Raw genomic sequence first — 22,246 nt, 5'->3', positions numbered from 1 at the left:
AGTTACAATAACAGCAACTCAAAAATGTTAATAGTAATACACACTGGAACCTAGATAATCTTCGATATTACAATGATAATATTAATTAAATTACTATTTAATTTATAAAATTTCACGGATCTTATTTGCAAAATATGTTAATTAAAAAATATGTATTTTGTAAGTTGAATATTTATTTAGATATATTAAACGAAACGCATGTACCATGCATTATCCAAAATGTATCACATACCAGATGCATAAGATCCTCATTCATCATTACAATCCCACCTCTAATGATCATTATCGGGCCCCCTCTAATGGGTTTTTGGATCGATAAGATCCGATTAGTTTTTTAGGATAAATTACATATTTAGTACTTAACTTATTAGTTTAAGTTTGTTTTAGTACTTAAACTTTTAATAATTTTCAAATCATATCTAACGTTTGATTTTAATTTTATTTTAGTACCCATCATTAAAAACTTAATGCATTTAGTACTTAAACTATTAGTTTTTGTCTGTTTTGGTACTAAACTTTTAATTTTTTTAATTTAACGTTAAATTTTGAACGGGATCCTAAGATGAAATAAAAACTAAAGTTTTTAATGGGAGGATACTAAAATGAAACAGAAACTAAAATTTGAGTATGATTTTAAAAAAAAATTAAAAATTTAAATAGTAAAACAGGTCAAAATTGATAATTTAAATATTAAATACATAATTTTTTATTTTATATAATATATATTCACCCATAACATTTATAATATTTGAATCTAAAATCTAAAAAAAACAATTGATTAGTCAGATTATTTGATTCATGTCCCATTAGTTAAACACAATCTACAACAAAAGAAAACACAATTAAAAAAAAAACAAGAAAAAGGTTACAACGGGAAATGCTCATGTGCGGCACTTAATATACGACTAAAAAAGGTAGTACTGGTTTTGTTATTGTTGTGCATTACAAAACCGGTTAAAATTATCGAAAACATCATTATTTCTTCAAGTTTTGTTATTATTTTGGCATTTTATTGGGTTTCTTAACAAAACAGGTAAAAGCTCTACCGGTTTTGTTATTGTTGTGCATAACAAAACCGGTAAAAATTACCGAAAACATCATTATTTCTACCGGTTTTGTTATTATTTTCACATTTTACCGAGTTTCTTAACAAAATCGGTAAAAGCGCTACCGATTTTGTTATTTTGTTATTAGTTTTGTTATTGTTGGGCATTTTAACGGAAATGTTAAAAAATATTGATGTTTTAGGTAGAAATAATAATGTTTTAAATAATTTTTATCAGTTTTGTTATGCCTTATAATAACAAAACTGGTAAGAATATATTTTTTTAATGATAAAATTAGTAAACACAAAGATTTGTTTCCAACATTTTGTCCAGTATGACTCTCAAACATAAAGTTTTCAAAACAGTGTCGATACATTTATTGTAAGTATCGATCATCAAAACATTGAAGCCAATTATTATAAAGTAATAGGTAAAATATATCGATTTAATAAGAGAATAGGTAAACATATGTGTCGATACATTTTCTAAAAGTATCGACTCCAAAAACATCGAAACCGATAATTATAATGTAATAGGTAAATTTACAATGTAACCAGTATAAATATACATGTTTTATGATAGAATATGTCGATATAATGTATCGACACAAATTTAAAAAGTGTCGATACATTTTGTCAAGAATAAATGTCAAACGAGATGCACGCATAAAGTGTCGATACATTTATTAAAAGTATCGATCCCAAAAACATCAAAACCAATAATTACAATGTAATAGGTAAATTTACAATGTACTCGATAGAAATATACCGGTTTTATAAGAAAATATGTCTACATAATGTATCAACACGTTTTAAGTTTGTGTAGATACTTTTTTCCAGAATGAATGTCCAACGAGGTGCACGCATAAAGTGTCGATACATTTAAAATTGTATCGATCCCAAAATATCGAAACCGATAATTATAATGTAATAGGTAAATTTGTAATATTATCGGTATAAATATATCGGTTTAGTTAGAAAATAAGTTAATATAAACGCTACCTATTATATAATATAATCGCTACCTAATATGTTATTGTACTTTATAATATTCCCGGTTAAAAGCCTATTTTATTATATAAGCTTTACTTATTACATTATATAAACGCTACCTAATATATTATTGTACTTGATAATATTTTCAATTAAATGTCTATTTTATTATATAAGCGCTACCTATTACATTATATAAGTGTTATCTAATATTATATTGTACTTAATAATATTTCCTGTTAAATGATGATATAAATTTTAATCGATCACTTATTTAATCAGTCATTTAATTTTTTTTAACCTTTTTTAAAACACCGCACACCAGAACTTCCTGGTTACCAACGCCCACGCGGCAAAGCCCAAACGTAGAAGGAAAGTCTTGGGACCTTTCCAGAGAGAAGACCGCCATTTAATACCAAAACCTCCAGCTTTCCCAATTCTACGACATAGTCCAAAGTCTTGGTCTTTTATCGTACATTTAATTAATTCACGTTAAAACCCTCTGGATTTGCACGTCTCCTCGATACCAAAATTTAATGGCGGAAACGCCGATTGAACCCCATCTGAGCTCCGAATTGGAATCTTTAGCCATTCCCCCGATGGATCCATTGTATCTCTCATCAGATCTAGGGTTTCCTCTCGACGACAACGATGATTTCCAGCTTACCTTTGACGAATTCGATGAATTGTACTTTCCCGACGTGATCGCACCCGATTCGTCCGGAGCCACACCCGAATCTTATGTGGAAGGTTACCTGAATTCATCCTCTCCGGAATTTGACAGTTTCTGCGGTCGGGCCGGTAATTCTCACTCTCCTATCTCTTCTTTAGGATCTGGAAATTGCGGTTCGGCTGTTTCCGGGGACACTAACGTTACCTCGACGGATTCCGGAACCGACGTTGATCAGAAGATTGACGTTGAAGAATTGGGTAAAAGGCGAGCGTCTAAAAGGAAGATAGATCAGGAAGAGACTGATTCCGTCAAGTGTATAAAACCATCGCTGCTGACTGTGAACAATTCTAACTCCAGTTCTGATAATAAGTCAAATGCTCTGAGCGAAGAGGACGAGAAAAGGAGAGCGAGGCTTATGAGGAACAGAGAGAGTGCGCAGCTGTCAAGGCAGCGGAAGAAGCATTACGTGGAAGAGCTGGAGGATAAGGTTAGGACAATGCATTCCACGATTGCTGATTTGAATAATAAGATAGCTTATTTTATGGTTGAGAATGCTACCTTGAGACAGCAATTAAGTACCGGTGGTGGAGGTGCTGGAATGTGCCGTCCACAACCTATGCCTATGCCAATGTATCCACCAACGGCATACCCTTGGATGCCATGTGCTCCGCCGTATATGATGAAGCCTCAAGGGTCTCAAGTGCCAGTAGTACCTATTCCTAGGCTGAAACCACAGCAGCAATCGAAACCAACTTCCAAAGCTAAAAAGAACGAGAGCAAAACTAAGAAGGTTGCTAGTGTTAGTTTACTAGGAGTGTTGTTTTTCATATTCATGTTCAGTGGTTTGCTACCAAATGTGAACCTAAGATATGATAATACACCTGTTGGGTCTGGTTTTGTTGGAGATGGGTTTTACAAGGTGGATGGTGGTAAAGTTTTGAGAGTTGATAGCCACTTAAATGGGTCTAATCTTGGTAGGGATGCAGCATTTTCTTATGGGAATTTTGAGGTTGGCAATAGAGTTAATCGTAGAGGCTCAGAGTCCAGTGTTGAGAAAAAAGAGACGGGGGTGCAAAATGCCAGTGAACCTCTCACTGCTTCCCTGTATGTACCGAGAAACGATAAGCTTGTGAAAATTGATGGCAACCTGATAATTCATTCCGTTCTGGCCAGTGAGAAAACTGTGGCCTCTCATAGGGCTTCTGAAAGAAAGAATAAAGAGACGGGTTTGGCCATCCCTAATAATTTCCCTCAGGCACTTGCCATTCCTGATGCCAGAGAGCATGGAGGAAAGCATTCACGCGAATATAGAAACCATGCAGGAAGACATATGGCTCTTTCTTCAGGTTCTGCTGATGCTTTGAAGGACCATTTCAAGTCAACTGCTGCTGATGGTAATATGCAGCAGTGGTTCCGGGAAGGAGTGGCAGGTAATTATCTCGCTCTTACATTTTCTTAATATGTAAATTGGGTGCTTTTCTGGATGTCAATGTTCTAAAATTGGATGTAACTTGGCAGTTTTCCTGATTTCAGGTTAAGCTTAGGTAGCTTTACTGCAATCAGTAGTATGGATTGGTATCGTAATATAGTTGTGGCACAAAAACTGTCTGTACTATCTTTTTCAAATATTCTTTTAGTCTTAACTATTTACTATATTTGATACTTAATTTATTATTTAAACCATCGAAAGTAACATTAATTTTATTTTCAATTGAAACTCGCAATTCATTTGGTTTGATTGATGATTACAACTTAGAAGTCTCACTGAGTTGACCTTCGGTCTGTTTAGTGCTCGTTAGTTCTCACAACATGGATTTAAAAGACAGTTTACCATGTCATTTTGCGGGTGCTTAAAGCCTGTCATTATTCTTTTAGCTTTCTTGCCTTGAAGTGAAATGAATTGCCCGAAAATGCAGTGGATGGAGTATATCATTGGTTTACAACTCATGATTGTGTAAGCCATAAGGTTCATCAGAATATTATATCTAGCCCACACTTAATGATACACACTGAATATTATTCTTCATCATGGTTAAAATATTACAGGGTTGTAACAAAAATGAACCGTAGGCATAATACTCCCAACTCTATTCTTGGCCCGTGCTTCCTATACTAATTTGATTGTTGCTTGCCCTTCTTTATTGTAGGACCAATGTTGAGTTCTGGCATGTGCACAGAAGTGTTCCAGTTTGACGTCTCTGCTCCAGGAGCCATTGTTCCAGCTCCCTCGGTTACCAAGGAATCTGCTGAACAACGTCAGAATGCTACCCGGCTTAACAAGGGAAGAAACAGAAGGATTCTCCATGCTCATCCTGTTCCTTTCGCTAGTTCTGATCTGAATCTAACCCAGCAACATGTTAGAAGAAATTCAGGAAAGCAAGATTTTCAAGGTAACAAAACTGCTGCTTCTGTGGTAGTTTCTGTGCTTGTTGATCCCAGAGAGGCTGGTGATGGGGATATGGATGACATGATTGTACCGAAATCTCTTTCTCGGATCTTTGTTGTTGTTCTTTTAGATAGTGTCAAGTATGTCACTTATTCTTGCGGACTTCCAAGATCTGGTCCGCATCTCGTGACCGCTTAAGGGATAAAAGAAGGGTTGCGACTTTGGCTTTTGGTTTATATATTTATGTATATACTCACAATAACATAGTAACTATTGGGTGTCGCGGCTAGTAGAAACTTCTATAACATTTTAACCTCTTTGTACTTTGGATTTGTCTTAAAAAATATCATGTTTGTAGCTCAACTGTTCTATCATGACCGGCAAGTGATTTTAAAATTTTAGAGGCGAGTTTGAACTTATAAAATTTTATTGGGGTGAAAACAGATTTTAATAGAAAATACATAAAAAATTCAAAAATATATAATAATTTTAAAATTTTAGGATTGACTGCCTCACTTGTCTTTTTCGATCCATCCCTGGTTATCTCGGTACTTTCAATGTATAAATGTTGTATGAAGTTTGTGTAGTCAATTATCAAAGTTAGACAAATAATAATAAAATTAAACAATAATAGAGGTTATAACATGCAAAGAAGTAGTTTAATAGTTTCGGTTTGTTAAGAATTTGAGTCGAGTTTGAACTTGAGTTAAACTCATTTGATTCGAATATTGACCGAATTTTGATTAAATCGATTTTAAATAGCTTGTGATATTTCTTATCTTATTAATATTCGTATTCACGTCGGATGAAACACAATAGGCTCCTTTTTATAAATTGAACAATTGAACAGACAAAATATACTCGAAGATTTTATTTGGAAATGTTCAATATTTCAATAATTTACAAAATTGATTTTTTAATAATTTATTTTTTAATATTTATTTAAACTTTTTTATTTTTAAAAATTTTCTTGATTTTTAATGAATGAATGTTATATCCCCATTTTTTTTAAAAATTATTATGTTTTTAATTTTCTTTAAAAAATCAGTTAAATTTATTTTTCATATCATTATTCATCGTGGATTACCACATTAATATAATAAATTGTCATGTTAATGAAATAAAGTATTATATTAGTATTTTAAACTATCGTATTAATATCATAATGATCAACATCAATTTTATTAGGTAAAGCATTAATTTTCCTTATTTTAAGAAATATATGGAATGAAAAGTATGTTTGTTTCCTTGTAATTGATTTTTGGGAAAATGTTTTTTTCATTTTTTATTATTTGATTGACAGAAAACAGACGGTCAATATATTTCATTTTCCTAGTCAACTGAATTTCCTTTGTATTTTCTGTAAAATGACTTACCTTCTGATTTTTCGTATGTCATTTAACAAACTTTTCACTTCAAAACATAAACACTCAAAAACATTATTATTTTATATATTTAATAGTAATATATTATTTTAGTATCATTTTAAAAAATATTAATTAGTAAATTATATTTATTGATAATGTTAATAATATAATATTATATTTTATTTTTATAATATATAATATTATACTTTTATTTTAATAATATATAATGAATTATTAATAAAATGAATATTATTTATTAATTTCATAAAAATAATATTATTGAATTGATGAATATTTAATATTTAATATATACTACTTAAAATATAATATAATATTCTTATTTTAATATTATAAATTTTAATATTTTAAAAAAATTATTATTTTTAATAAATAATTATATAATTTATAATAATTTAATTTATTAAAATATATTAATCATAATATTTTTATTTATAAAATTATAGATATAATATTTTAATAATAATATAACCATAAATAATATTAAATAAATTATATTAATATTTTAAAAATTAAAAATAATAATATTATTTTTCTAATGAATAATATTATTTATTGCATTTGATGCTTATAATAAATAATTTTTCAAAAGTTTACTGACCAGTGGAAAATGAATTACACAAAATCATCCAAATACCGTAAAATGATTTTCATAAAATATTTTCTAAGAAATATAATTCATTTTAAATATATTTTTTCGTGAAACAAACATACCTTAAATGGATAAATTATAAGATGATTCTTCTACGCTCGACAATTAGTGATGAATATAACTAACGATGAGCACCGATAAATTAATTTATAAAAATTTAAAATTCTAAAGCATTAAAGGTATAATTATAAATTATTTAAAATTTAAAGGTAAATTATTTAGGGTAAACTATAACATTGGTCATTCAACTATTTAGCCCTTTTATTTTTGCATTCGATCTTTTAATTTTTTCAATCGAACCACTTAACTATTTAATTGTTGTCAACCAAACCACATGTTGACTTAAGTGCTTACTTGGCAATTAAAATTTTTGGTATAATAACAGATTTAGTCCATGTTATTTATATATTCTATCAATTTGGTCCTAATTTTAGTTTAATTCAATAAATTTAATCTTCTAATCAAATTGTGACATGTGTCCATCTTTGATTGGAATTCATATTTATTTTAATTTATTATAATTTAATAATTTTATTTTGCTCCAACCATCACCATGTGATTGTAAGAAAATGAAACACATTAATATGGGAGAGTAGGGAATCAAACATGGGTTGTTTGAAAACAAAAACCAGACGCCCAACCTCTGAACCAACGCCATCTATTGAAGCAAAAAATTATCAACATATATTATATATTTTATCTAATAGTGTTTAAAACTCACTTAAATTCTTAACTTTGAAAAATATATTTTATTTTTATCTTAATATATATTATTCTTATTATAAATATCAACATATGCTATATAATTATTTGGTTTAATTAAATCTCACTAACTGCCGTTTGTGAATACCTCTGGAGCAATTACACGCTTTCAAAACACCCACTTCTCCTCTATTTCGATGTCGCAATCCTTGAAACTCCTCAAATATCATGGATCTTCTTCAAACTTTTCATACGTTGCTAAAGCTTTGCAGATTTTTCAGTTTCTTCCAGCACTGTTTGTCCCCTATTTGGTCGAGCGTATATAAAAAAAATACGTGGAAATCCCTCCTTTTGTTTATGAAATTAAACGACACAACTTAGTACCCAATCAATATATAACATATTTTAAACTACTAGATATTGTTGGTTTAGTGGTTGGGTGCTTGGTTTAGTTGCACGACAACCCATGATCGATTCCCTAGTCTTCGATATTAATGTGTATTATTTTTCTTACAAACATGTGTCACTGTATGGTTGAATTAAAATAAAATTGTTAAATTATAATAAATTAAAATAAATATGATTTCCATGATATATGTCACAATATTAGAATATTAAATTTATTAAATTAAATTAAAATTAAGACTAAATTGATAGAATATATAAATAATATAGACTAAATTATGTCAGTACTTCTGTCAACTTTTAACGACATGTTGTTTGATTGACAACAATAAAATAATTAAGTAGTATAATTGACGAAATGAAAAGATCGATAGTAAAAATAAAATAGTTAAATATTGAGTGATCAATGTTATAATTTACCCTAAATAATTTATCTTTAAAATTTTAATTAATTTTTAATTATAATTTCAATCTTTTAAAATTTTAAAATTTTATAAATTAGTTTATCGATGCTTATCGTTAGTTATACTTATCGGCCAAATTTTTTTCCTAAACTATATTATTATTTTTAAATAGGAAGAACTAGAAATACATTAGACAATATATTTTCCAAAAATTCATAAACAATTTATTTTTCCCACCTGACCAACCAGCGTTGATTCTTTTCCCACAACTTTCCTCCGGCTTCTGGGATTATCTCAGGAAAGGCGGGTTAATATACAGTTAATATATGACGTTACCGGATACATTAAAAGATATTTAACAAATTCAGTTTAGCGCTACCGGAAATGTTGACTAATAATAATGTAGTAGGTCTAAGTCATGAAGAAATATTAAAAAATTGTGCAACCGGCAAACTTAACTTGTCGGTTCGTGTCGATCCAAATTAAAAGTGTGTCGATCCAAAATGATATAACAGGTAAAACTATGACAAAACCGGTATTGAAATGATAAAACCGGAAAAGCGCTACCGGATACATTTAATGTGTCGGTACTTTAATATAAGGATCAACACTTAGTGAATTTAAAAGAGAAGCAGTTTTAAATCCTATAAAGTGTCGATACTTTTAAAAAATGTATAGATCCAAAACGATATACCAGATAAAAATATGATAAAACCGGTATCAAAATGATAAAACCGGTAAAACGTTATCGGATATATTGAAAGTGTCGATACTTTATATAAGGATCGACACTTTGTGAATTTAAAAGAGAAGCAGTTTTAGCGCCTATAATGTGTCGATAGCTTAAAAAATATATCGATCCACAACGATATAACAGGTAAAAATATGATAAAACCGGTACCAAAATGATAAAACTGATAAAACGATACCGAATATATTGAAAGTGTCGATACTTTCGTAAGTATGTGTAATAAATTATCGACACTTTCAAAGAAATAGGTAAATATCCTTTCGAAAGTATCGACACCTGACATAAAAGTATCGACACTTTTGTATTTTTATCGATTAAATATAAATAACATATCCGATGAAAATATAAAGGCCATATCTAAATATCCTCTGAAAATAGATAGAACGGACGAGTTTTTGAAATCGAAACATAATTGTTGCTGCATATCAGAAGGCGTTTCTAAAGCAAAGTTTGTTTGTTTGTTGCTGCAGTCGAATCGAAAAGTATGTTGTCGAAACCGTAGTTTTTAAATTATTACAGTAATAGGAAATAGGGTTTTTATGTGTTGTTTGGAGTTTTAGAGTAAAGAAGCATTTGAGAAAGATTACATGTAGAAAGTGATATTCAAGGTAAAATATAAATGTCAATACTTTTATTAAATATTATAGGTAAAAAAATGATATTATAGGTTGTATAAATGTGCCGACACATTTTGTAGTGGCCATTCAAATTCTTTTGAAGAAAACCGTTTTACCACAAGAGTAGTTATCTATATTTGTATATTGAATAAAGTGTACGTAAAAAGTATTTGATTTGATTTGCGTAAACTGATATATGAAGGAAAAATGGAGTCAATGGGTGGAAAAATTGTTGGTGGCGCTGATGACTTTGAAATTGAGGCCGAGACTCGAAAGCAACCAAAGGGTGGATATATGTACTTCTAGTAAGTATCAATGTCTTTTTGTTATTATTGTTGAAATGGTAATTGGATTAAAGTATCGATAAACTTTAAATTGATTACAAATTTTAAATGTTGACAGTATGGTCGAATGCAAAAGGATGAAGGAAGATGGCACACATAGCGGTTCGGTATGTAAAATGAAATTGACATTGAGTAGTATTTAGTGTTAATGTATTGATTAAGAAACGTTTATGTTTAATATTAGGTGACAAAAGATGTGAGGTCCAAATGGAATTCAATGAGTGATGCTGAAAAGGAACCTTACATCACACAGTCAAGGAATGATAGTAAAAAATACAAAGAACGGAGGAAAGCACATGAAAATAAGGTATTCATTAAACTTGTAAATACGTTGATACAAAATATATAAGAACTATAACATTATATATTGTTAAAAAATGTAGGAAGTGTCGACAAGATGCAGCATTAAAAGGGTGAATTCATTAATTAAACACCTTAAGGAGAAGGGTCAGTTGAATGTGCTGGGAGAAATAGGTTTTGGATCGTTGGTAGGAGTAAGGGATCGACCTATTCGGAGGGAATTGTGTCGATCCTTGATGGCGCAATTGATGTCAGACAATGTATTGCTAAGTATGGTGATTTTTCATTTCCTCTCGGGATCCCATGTGCTGCGGCCGTATTGGGGGTAGAAAATGAAGACAAAAGTGTTGTAGAAGTCTGTAAGAGTAAGGACTGGAAAGCACTTGCCTCCAAATATGGTTTGAAGCAGAAGGTGACATATGCTGAAATTGAAGAGGAAATAAAAAGTGGATCTTACGTTGGGGATAAGCTGAAGGCCAGAGTTCTATTATACCTTGTCAGTATCTTTCTTTGTCCAACGGGTCATACGTCAACGAACAAGGAACATATGAAGCTCATTTGTGATGAAGGCTTGAAGGGTGAATTCAATTGGGCTGAATATATCCATTCGAGATTGATTGAATCAATAATCACCTTTAAAAAGGGCAGTCAGAGATACCTCAAAGGGTGCATAACAATCTTAGAGGTAAATGAGTTGAAGAATTTTTTTTTGTTTTTATATAAAAATATAAATTTTATTATAAATGCAGGTTGCACTGTTCGATTTTTGGTCGGGCTGTGAGGCAGTGCCGGCTTATGAAAGAACCGGAGTGGCACGCATCCGTGCATGGGGGAAGGAAGATGTGGTTAGAGTGATGGTAAAGTTGAAGTTGGATAGAGCGAAGAAGCAAGAAAGGGTAATAAATATAATTAAACAATATTAAGAATATAATCAATGTCTTAATATTGTAATTTAATTTTGAAGGTTATTGGCAAGGATGTAGAGGAGGCAGATGAGAAGAAATGAGAGATGGTTGTATTGAGGGATGACGATGAATGGGACGACGGTGAGGGAAAACATAGTAACTTCGATATTTTGATGTCTGAATTGGCTGATATCAAAAAAATCCAATTTGATATCATGCAAAGACAATCAAGAGTCAAAGAGAAACTTTAAACAGTCGAAGATACACTTGAGAGGCATAAGGGGGTAGTGGAAGAAAAAATAGATGAAGTGCTGAAAGAAGTAGAGGTGTTGAGGGGTGAAGTGGTGAAAGAAGTTGGGGTGTTAAGGGGTGATATTAAGATGGTGACGGGTGAAAAATTTGAGGGAGTGATGAAGGAGGTTGTGGAATTGAGGAGTGAACTTACGGGGGTGAAGGGGGTGGTTGATAAATACTTGGATGAAGGAGATCAATTGAAGGGTGAAATAAAAGAGATGAAGAGCTATGTAGAAAAAAATACGATGAACTGAAAAAATATGAAGAAGAAAAGAGGGAGGAGGAAGAAGAAGAGATGGAAGAAATGAGGAGGAAGGAAGTCGATGTCGTTTATACACCGGAGAGTGTTATAGCAGCAGATTTGGATTTGGAATGTCCTGCACCCCAGAAGAAGAAGCAGAAGGTAAGTTGAATAAAAGAAAACTTAATTTGATTTTTATTATGTTGTTGTGACAAAAATTTGTATGCAAAATTGTAGGTTGAAAAAGCGGATATTCCAAGCGGAATTGATGACATCGAAGCTGCAATTTGTGATTATTTATGGAATAGTGAGTTAGAATCGGAGTAAGTGAAATATATTACTTTGTGAGTTATATTTAAATATTTCATGACAACATATTAATCCTAATGATTCATACAGATATTCTGTAATCTCACTGGGAAATCAATTCGCTAGTGTATACGACGTTGCAACGTTGAAGCCTACAAAATGGGTTGGCGGTGTGGTAAGTAGAAAGTAGAAAATGTTAAAACTTATTGAATATGTTCTGATTGTGTAATTAATTTTGTTAGGTTATTGATTTGCTCGCCTGGACAGTATGCTACGATTCTCAGAAGTCACTCCGGAGGATTGGCTACCTTCTATACCACTTAGCGGTGAGTTAAATTAATAAATGGAGATAAGTAGTGTTATAGACGGTAAATTAATAATGTTTGTTGCGTAATTGCAGCAGCAGGCGTTGGATGCCAACAGTAAAGAAAGTGTTGAGAGTATTGCTACCTTCTAGGGTCCCATATTGAATAACTATGTGAAATTCATCGACTGTGAGAAGGTAAGACACCATACCAATTGCAAATGATGTTTTCGGATATAGAATGTTGAATTTTGTCAAATTGGGTGTGAAATTTGTTGCAGATCATGATCACAATAAACTACCATAATTCACATTGGTATCTGTTGGTGTTGGATATGGTAGATCGTGTTGCAACAATATATGATAGTATGTTTACAACTGAAGCAGCTAAACAGAGAGTGAAGGATGCTAAGAGATTGGTATGTATGTATGTATGAAAGGACATTATGTAAATTATAATGCATAATTTTTTGGATCATAACTTCTTCTATTTTAATGCAGATTAAAATATTAGATTTTTATAATAAGAAACGCATTTGGGTTGAATCCTGTGGATCTCTAGGAAAGTATCCCTTGAAAAATTTCAAATTTGTGGAGCATAAGAAGAATAAGCAATTGAATAGGTATGAGATGTTATCACAAATAGAAAGCTTAATTTATGCAGTATTCATCATAATTGACATGTGTGGTTTTCAAATTTTGTAACAGACATGATTGCGGCATGTATGTGATGATGTGGATGGAATCGATCGGTTCTACATGGGCAACTGGTGATTTTATAAGTGAAAAGAAAAATTCGTTTGTGGTAAAATTGTTAAAAGTCGTAGATTGAATGTTGTAGTTTACAATACTTAACGTTCTGACAATTTGAATATAGGTTGTTGGAGAGTGGGATCGATCGCGAATATTAAACGATCTCGTAAGCCACAATCAAAATCAACGAAGACAGGAGATAACAAAAGCTGCCATGATACATAAGAATAACAAAAGGATGCAATGATGTAAATGTAGGGTTAATTTTGTAATATTGTATACGATTTATAATTTTGTATGTGAATATAATTATGAATGAGATGAGAAAAGTTAGCAGTATGTTGTTGTACATGTTTCTTATACACATTAAGGGTCATATTGATACTTACGATATATGGAGATTGTTGTCTGTATTATACCAAATGTTATCATAATTGTCATCATGTGCGAGAATGAATGACCATTCCATATATATTGAGGGTATGTACAATAACTACAAAATTCACTTTAAAGTAAAAGGCAAATTTACAATATGGCAAACAGGGTGCAACCATAAAGTGTCGATTCATATATAAAGAGTGTCGATCCCATAAACATCGAAACCCAAAAGTATAATGTAATATGTAATTTTTCAATCTAATCGGTACAAGTATACCGGTTTTATGAGAGAATAGGTCTAAATAATGTATCGACACTTTTGTAGTTTGTGTCGATATTTTTGGTCCAGAATGAATGGAAAACAGGGTGCAACCATAAAGTGTCGATCCCATAAACATCGAAACCCAAAAGTATAATGTAATAGGTAATTTTTCAATCTAATCGGTACAAGTATACCGGTTTTATGAGAGAATAGGTCTAAATAATGTATCGACACTTTTGTAGTTTGTGTCGATATTTTTGGTCCATAATGAATGGCAAACAGGGTGCAACAATAAAGTGTCGATCCGATAAACATCGAAACCCATAAGTATAATGTAATAGGTAATTTTTCAATCTAACCGGTACAAGTATACCGGTTTTATGAGAGAATAGGTCTAAATAATGTTTCGATACTTTTTTAGTTCGTGTCGATATTTTTGGTCCAGAATGAATGGCAAACAGGGTGCAACAATAAAGTGTCGATCCATATATAAAAAGTGTTGATCCCATAAATATTGAAACCCATAAGTATAATGTAATAGGTAATTTTTCAATCTAACCGGTACAAGTATACCGATTTTATGAGAGAATAGGTCTAAATAATGTGTCGACACTTTTGTAGTTTGTGTCGATATTTTTGGTCCAGATTGAATGGAAAACAGGGTGCAACCATAAAGTGTCGATCCCATAAACATCTAAACCCATAAGTATAATGTATTAGGTAATTTTTCAATCTAACCGGTACAAGTATACCGGTTTTATGAGAGAATAGGTCTAAATAATGTATCGACACTGTTTAATGTTTTGTCGATACTAATTTAAATATCAAGTGTTTTTCCACCGTTCATTATATATAGTACTCTAAAATCGAAAAACCCTAAATATAAAGGCAAGCAGGCAGAAGATAACTCTTCATCTCCGAAGAATAGTAGCGTTATCATAACAGTGACGATCAGATATTCAGGTAAATTTATTGATATTTTATGGGTTTGATTGATTTCTATATTGGAGTTTTTTTCCTGAATGTGTTTGTGTTCCATTGTAATAGCATCCAACCAAAATGGCTCCAAAACGTCAGCGTCAGAAGCGCGGTCTTTCTCAAAGCTCTTCTTAACCTAGTTCTTCTCAACCACAACCTCCTTCTGAAACAAACGATTCTTCTGAGGAAATCAGGTCCTTCGAAACTCTAAACTTTAGATCCGATATGGAGAAACAAAGATGGCAGACGAGTTTTAAAGTAAGGAAGATTCGTCCCGAACGTGTCATTGACCTGGGTTTCTTGTTTGATGATAAATATGCATTTAGTTTTAAATCCACATTTACATCTTGGGGTTGGCTTGAATTCCTTGGTGTAGAACCAAGATATTATCCCAACCTAGTTAGAGTCTTCTACAACAATGCTTCCTTACAGCACGAGCCTAATAATACTAATATAATAGGAATTAATACACATGTTATGGGGAAGGATATATATATATATCTCCGGAAACTATTATGGAGGGTTTAGGTGTAGCGAATAAAGGGGATTCATATGAAAATGGTGTAGATTGGTCTACAATTAAACGGGTTGCTAGAAATAGCCCAATTCACCTCGATGTAGAGTCGAGAGTGTTTCACAAAATGCTCACATGGTATATCCGGCCTAGTGGGGGAAAACATTCAACGCTTCGAGACAACGATTATTGGTGGATAGCAAAGTATAAATCCAAATCCAAAACAGCTCCAAACATTGCAAAACTCATATTTAATACAATTCTATATATAGTCACAAAGGGAGCAACAATTTCAACTACACTACCATATGGATGTGTCATCACCCATCTGTTGAAGAAGAAGGAAGTTGATTTTTCACATGACGCCCCTGTTCGATTAACCCGCAAGATTGACATGGTATTTATTAAAAAAGCGGGATATGATTTTGTTGAAAAACTCGATTGGAAGCGTGTCAAAGAGGTCGGATTAGATCAAGAGAGGGAGGAAATGAACCCCGTTGGCCATGAAGAAGAGCAATCAAGTGGAGACGCAATGATGGAAGAAGCTCCAGTTGCAGAGGATGTCACAATTAAGACCGTGATGGAATACATGGTCAATTTTCGGGAGCATATTGATTCCCTTGTGAGTGGAATGCGATCCGATATTTCATCATTGCAACATGAAGTCTCCATGTTGCGTGACGAATTACGTCAACGACATCAAACGAGTCAGGTAATTCATTATTTATGTTTCTAAACATTTACACGTTCTGAACTGTATTTTATTTTCTTTTAACAGATGTGGACAACCAAGCGGTCAATGAAGATGAAGCTGACGATGAAGATGACGTTGAAGATGACGATGATGATGATGATGATCCAAACAAGTATATCGTGTCTGCAACGCCGCCTTCAAGAAAACTTTTAATTTTTGATCTCAATGGTGTCCTTGCCTACATCCCAAGACGGCCTGCAGGTTTTAATTCTATTCTTTTGTATCTATTATTTTAACATATAAGCGTAGAACTTTAATCTTATTTTCTTCATGTTGTAGATGTTGTCCTCAGAACAGGATTATTTGAATTTATGCAATTTTGTGTCGACAATTTTGTTGTTGCCCTTTGGTCTTCAAAGCTGAGGTTATAACATGTTTGGAGCAATTGAATTACTGTAGTCAAAATTGTTAATATATATTTGAATGTTAACATTCAAACTTGATTACAATCTCAGGCATAACGTCGACCGTGTACTTGAGAAACTACCTTTATTTTCTGAGCATTTTCTATTCGTGTGGGTAAGATGAATGTCATTACAGTTTGCTGACTTTTCGTTGTCTATGATTCTTACATATTTATGTTCGACTGTTTGTGAACAGGATCAAGCAAAATGCAAAACATACGATACTTTTACCTACTATAAAGATCTCAATGATGTTTGGAACGCGTGTCCAGATTTTAACGAGCTAAATACACTTTTGGTCGATGATTCAGCGGAAAAAATTATTTATAATCCGGTAAGTTGCATTTATGCAATATGTTTTTTCAGTTGAACAGGTGTTCAGACATTGATTATTTTAACAACTTATGTGTTTATATAGAAATACAATTACATATGTCCACATACCTTTGACGCTGCTTCCCATTCGAACGACAATGCTCTAGGTATGACACAAATTTATTCATGCTTATGCGAATTTAGTTTATTGTTAGTAAAATTGCACCTCATTAGTTTGATAATTGAAATTATGTCCTCAGAAAAAGGCGGAAACATACGAGAGTATTTGAAAAATTTGTTGAAGGCCTCTAATGTTCCGGATTTCGTTAGAAATAACCCTTTTTCATCGGATTAATTTCGTTTGTCGGTACATTATTTGAACATTCTTGTGTATGTATATTTTGGTGTGATTATATTGTGTGTACATTTCCATTAATTATTCCATATTTGCTTCTCTGTATACATATACATTTGAGGATTGTTGAAATATACTAGTTATTAATGTATTTTACATCTGCTTGCAAATGTATCGAAACACATTACTATATCATTGTTTTCCATGATATCCACAACAAAGTTTTCACACTTTTTAATATTGTGTCGGTACTTTATGTCCAGAATGGAAGAAAAATGTGTCGATACCTTGTCAAAAAGTGTCGACATTTACACATCGGAACCAAGAATTATAATGTAATAGATAATTTTGTAATATAACCGGTATAAATATACCGGTTTTATGAGCGAATAGGTCTACAACCTATATCGATACTTTTTAATTTTGTGTCGGTACTTTATATCCAGAATTATAATGTACTAGATAATTTTGTAATATAACTGATATAAGTATACCGGTTTTATTAGCGAAAAGGTCTACAACCTATGTCGACATTTTTTAATATTGTGACGGTACTTTATGTCCAAAATGGAAGAAAAATGTGTCGATACCTTGTCAAAAAGTGTCGACATTTACATATCGGAACCAAGAATTATAATGTAATAGATAATTTTGTAATATAACCGGTATAAATATACCGGTTTTATGAGCGAATAGGTCTACAACCTATATCGACACTTTTTAATTTTGTGTCGGTACTTTATGTCTAGAATTATAATGTACTAGATAATTTTGTAATATAACCGGTATAAGTATACCGGTTTTATTAGCGAATAGGTCTACAACCTATGTCGACACTTTTTAATATTGTGTCGGTACTTTATGTCCAGAATGGAAGAAAAATGTGTCGATACCTTGTCAAAAAGTGTCGACATTTACACATCGGAACCCATAATTATAATGTAATAGATAATTTTATAATATAACTGCTATAAATATACCGGTTTTATGAGCGAATAGGTCTACAACCTATATCGACACTTTTTAATATTGTGTCGCTAATTTTAAGTAACGCGGTTTTTCTTCCTTCATTTAAAATATTTATATGTACATGTTTCTTATACACAATAGAAGTCATGTTGATACTTACGATATATGGAGATCGTTGTCATTCCATTCCGTCTTCGAAAAAATCAGTTGATGTAGGTTGTGTGCTTGTACTCAAACTGAGCTTGACTTGAGGACATGTTAGTTTGTTATGTCCCTCACCGTTGCAGTACCCACATCGCCTAATTTTCTTCTCGACCTTGTTCTTCGGCACTTCTTTTCGCTTGCGTTGTTTTCGTTGAGGGTCACGAACGTTGTTTACTACAATGCTCTGGTTGACTGAATCATTCAAACCAAACGAGTTTTCTAATTCTTCTATTAGTTTTTTCATCTCATCTCTTGCGGTTTTGAAAGACTCGTCTGTCTTTGATGCAATGTAGCATAACCTACTTGACGTTGAACGTAGAGCAACGAACCTTGCCATTTGCATCACTTCTGGAGACACATTCAAATCAACATAACTGGGTGCAGAAGCCTTCGCATCATTAGTCCACCTACTTTGAATCAAAGTCCCGGGAAAATATGTGTAGTCCAAGTGCTTCAAAATGTGAAGTTGATGGCGACACGGAAGTCCAACGGTCTCAAATTTTTTGCAGGAGCAAATTAGAGTTTTCGTACGAGAATCAATACTAATTTCAAATTTCCTATTTTTTTCTGCGTACTTTGACAAAATATAATGTTGACATTCATCTGATAAGGACTTAATCTCTCCCTCAATCCAGTACAATGTCTCCTGTATAAGTTCATCTTGGAACACACGAAAAGATTCACGGATAAAAATCGCAGCGGCATGGCTTTCAAGGTCGACCAGTTTTGTGATCTGAAAGGGCTTCGTATGGGAACTTAAGTAATCCGCTTTCAAATCGTTCATATGCATTCTACTAATTTCATCTTTAATTGCACGAATAACATCTAAATATGTCTTATTGTGTTTCAGTGCAATAGCTAGTGAAGCATTCATAGACTCGCACCTTTGTGTTGAGCGAATATTGGCAAAGAAATGACCGGTTAGATATGCTTGTGCCCATAAGTGTCGTGTATTTCCCTTCTCAATCACCCATGGATGCTTTTGGACGTTGAATTCTGAAACAACCGAACGCCATTGAATATCAAATTCCTTGGTTGTCCACCAGGAAGCCATGCATTTTGATAATGCTGCTGTAAACTTTGGGTCACCAATGTTAGCTTGTGCATTGCGAGAAAGATGCCAAGAACATAATATGTGCTTAGCATAAGGGATAACAGATTTGATAGCCCTCTGTATTGCCCTATCCCCATCGGTGTGACAATGAAATAGGTGATTTATTCATCATGGCTTCTAAAAAATTCTATAGCACCCACTCGAAAGATTGAGACGTCTCGTCAGCGATTATGGCGGTGGCAAACACAATTGTGTTATGGTGATGATTGACACCAACAATAGGCATAATTGGTCGACCATACAAATTATCTTTGTACGTTGTGTCGAACGCAATTACATCACCGAAGCATGTGTAATCCGATCTCGATGTAGAATCCGACCAAATAAGATTATACAATGCCCCCGATTCGTCTACCGAGTATGTCATAAAAAACCTGGGATCATCATGTTTCTTATAATCAAAGTAGGCAATAAGCGCATTCACATCCCCATCGACGATTTCCTTTGCTTTAACCTCTTTGAAGTGCATGTAGAGGTCTTTATGTGTAAATCCAACATTTATATAGCCCCCTGTCTGCTGCGTTAAATAGTTCATTACTTGTGACGTGCCAACACCGACCTCTTTCAATGTTGTTGCCTCATCGATATCAGCCTTACTTACAGCTCTATTAGAACGCATAAATGGTGTCATAGCAGGTGTGCACAATGCATGATTATGTTTCTGATCAGACTTACTTATAACCCACTGATCGTTTGTATTTGTTGCTGTAACTACGACTCTAGCCTTACATCCTGTTCTTGTGACTGGCGTATGAGCACGTTGACGATCAACAGTATTGACTTTTGATACTCGAAACCCTTCTTTGGAACAACAAAATTCTTGTGTCTTCATATTCCCTTCCACGTCAAGCCGTGTTGTTCCCTTATGTGCACTAAACCCATGTTCCCGTGCGAATCCCTTGTAAAAGTACCAAGCTTGATCACGTGAATAGAAGAGCTGACCAACCAATCTGTCAGATTCATCAATATTATGTACTTCATGGCATTCCTCGGTTGGCTTAACATTGTCTACATCAGTATTATCCATGGCAAGAATTTTGTTGTGCAAGTTCAGTGGTCCAGGAGTTGATGGAGATGTAAGCAAAGGTTCATTTTGAACATGTTTCAGTCGTGCTGCTTTCAATAGGATGTGGTATTGGTAGTGGTAGTTAAAGGGTGGGTACAACATTAAATTCACAGTACATATTTAGGTATGTACAATAACTACAAGTATCGACCCAAAAAACATCAAAACCAATAATTATAATGTAATAGGTAAATTAACAATGTAACAAGTATCGACCCAAATTAATATTATTTTATAAAATATCAAAACAATCAAATAATTTTTTGTGTAAATGAAATTATTAAATTAATATTGTAGGTGGAAAACATGAAACACTATTAAAAAAATTGAAACATAAATTACATAACTTTAAAAAAAGTATCGATCTTTTTTATAAAAAAGTATGGACACTTTCAATATAATAGGTAAAAATATGATGTAATAGGTAGCGCTTATATAATGTAATAGGTAGCGTTTATATAATGTAATAGGTAGTGCTTATATTGTAAAGTATCTATCCTTTTTATAAAACTGTCCATACTTATTTCACTGTGAAAAACATTAATTTAAGGTTATCTTTTGAGTGAGTTTTAAGGATCTTTTAAATGAAATTATTAAATTAATATTGTAGGTGGAAAACATGAAACACTATTAAAAAAATTGAAACATAAATTACATAACTTTAAAAAAAGTATCGATCATTTTTATAAAAAGTATGGACACTTTCAATATAATAGGTAAAAATATGATGTAATAGGTAGCGCTTATATAATGTAATAGGTAGCGTTTATATAATGTAATAGGTAGTGCTTATATTGTAAAGTATCTATCATTTTTATAAAAGTGTCCATACTTTTTTCATTGTGGAAAACATTAATTTAAGGTTATCTTTTGAGTGAGTTTTAAGATATTAATTTAGTAATTATAGGCGTCTAATGATTTATTTTTTACGTTACGATATATTATTATTAAATTAAAACAATAAACATATATATTACATATTTATTATTATCTTTGGTTAATATTATTAAATTTAAATTCTAAATATTATTTTATAAAATATCAAAACAATCAAATAATTTTTTGTGCAAATGAAATTATTAAATTAATATTGTAGGTGGAAAACATGAAACACTATTAAAAAAAATTGAAACATAAATTACATAACTTTAAAAAAAGTATCGATCATTTTTATAAAAAGTATAGACACTTTCAATATAATAGGTAAAAATATGATGTAATAGGTAGCGCTTATATAATGTAATAGGTAGCGTTTATATAATGTAATAGGTAGTGCTTATATTGTAAAGTATTTATCATTTTTATAAAAGTGTCCATACTTATTTCACTGTGGAAAACATTAATTTAAGGTTATCTTTTGAGTGGGTTTTAAGATATTAATTTAATAATTATATGTATCTAATGATTTATTTTTTATGTTACGGTATATATTATCATTAAATTAAAAATAATAAACATATATATTACATA

General features: G+C 32.0%; 1 protein-coding gene across 1 annotated transcript; it reads left to right on the top strand.

Moving 5' to 3' along the window:
* Positions 1 to 2,466: 2,466 nt before the first annotated feature.
* LOC120154022 (bZIP transcription factor 17-like) lies at positions 2,467 to 5,452 on the top strand. Its single transcript, XM_039165879.1, has 2 exons — positions 2,467 to 4,141; positions 4,859 to 5,452. Exons 1-2 carry the CDS (start codon positions 2,575 to 2,577, stop codon positions 5,293 to 5,295), a joined length of 2,004 nt encoding a protein of 667 aa, XP_039021810.1. The 5' UTR covers positions 2,467 to 2,574; the 3' UTR covers positions 5,296 to 5,452.
* Positions 5,453 to 22,246: the final 16,794 nt, after the last annotated feature.

This window comes from Hibiscus syriacus, unplaced genomic scaffold (assembly GCF_006381635.1).
Source record: "Hibiscus syriacus cultivar Baekdansim isolate YM2019G1 unplaced genomic scaffold, ASM638163v2 tig00111105_pilon, whole genome shotgun sequence".
Classification (NCBI taxonomy): Eukaryota; Viridiplantae; Streptophyta; class Magnoliopsida; order Malvales; family Malvaceae; genus Hibiscus; species Hibiscus syriacus.
The sequence above is the reverse complement of the archived record's forward strand: the minus strand, read 5'-3'. Positions and strand labels throughout refer to the sequence as shown.

Bases quoted from the DNA above. Each gene is read 5' to 3' on its own strand.
- LOC120154022 (XM_039165879.1), top strand. From the start codon at position 2,575: ATGGCGGAAACGCCGATTGAACCCCATCTGAGCTCCGAATTGGAATCT. The intron at 4,142-4,858 runs GTAATTATCTCG...TCTTTATTGTAG, and splicing joins GTTCCGGGAAGGAGTGGCAG to GACCAATGTTGAGTTCTGGC.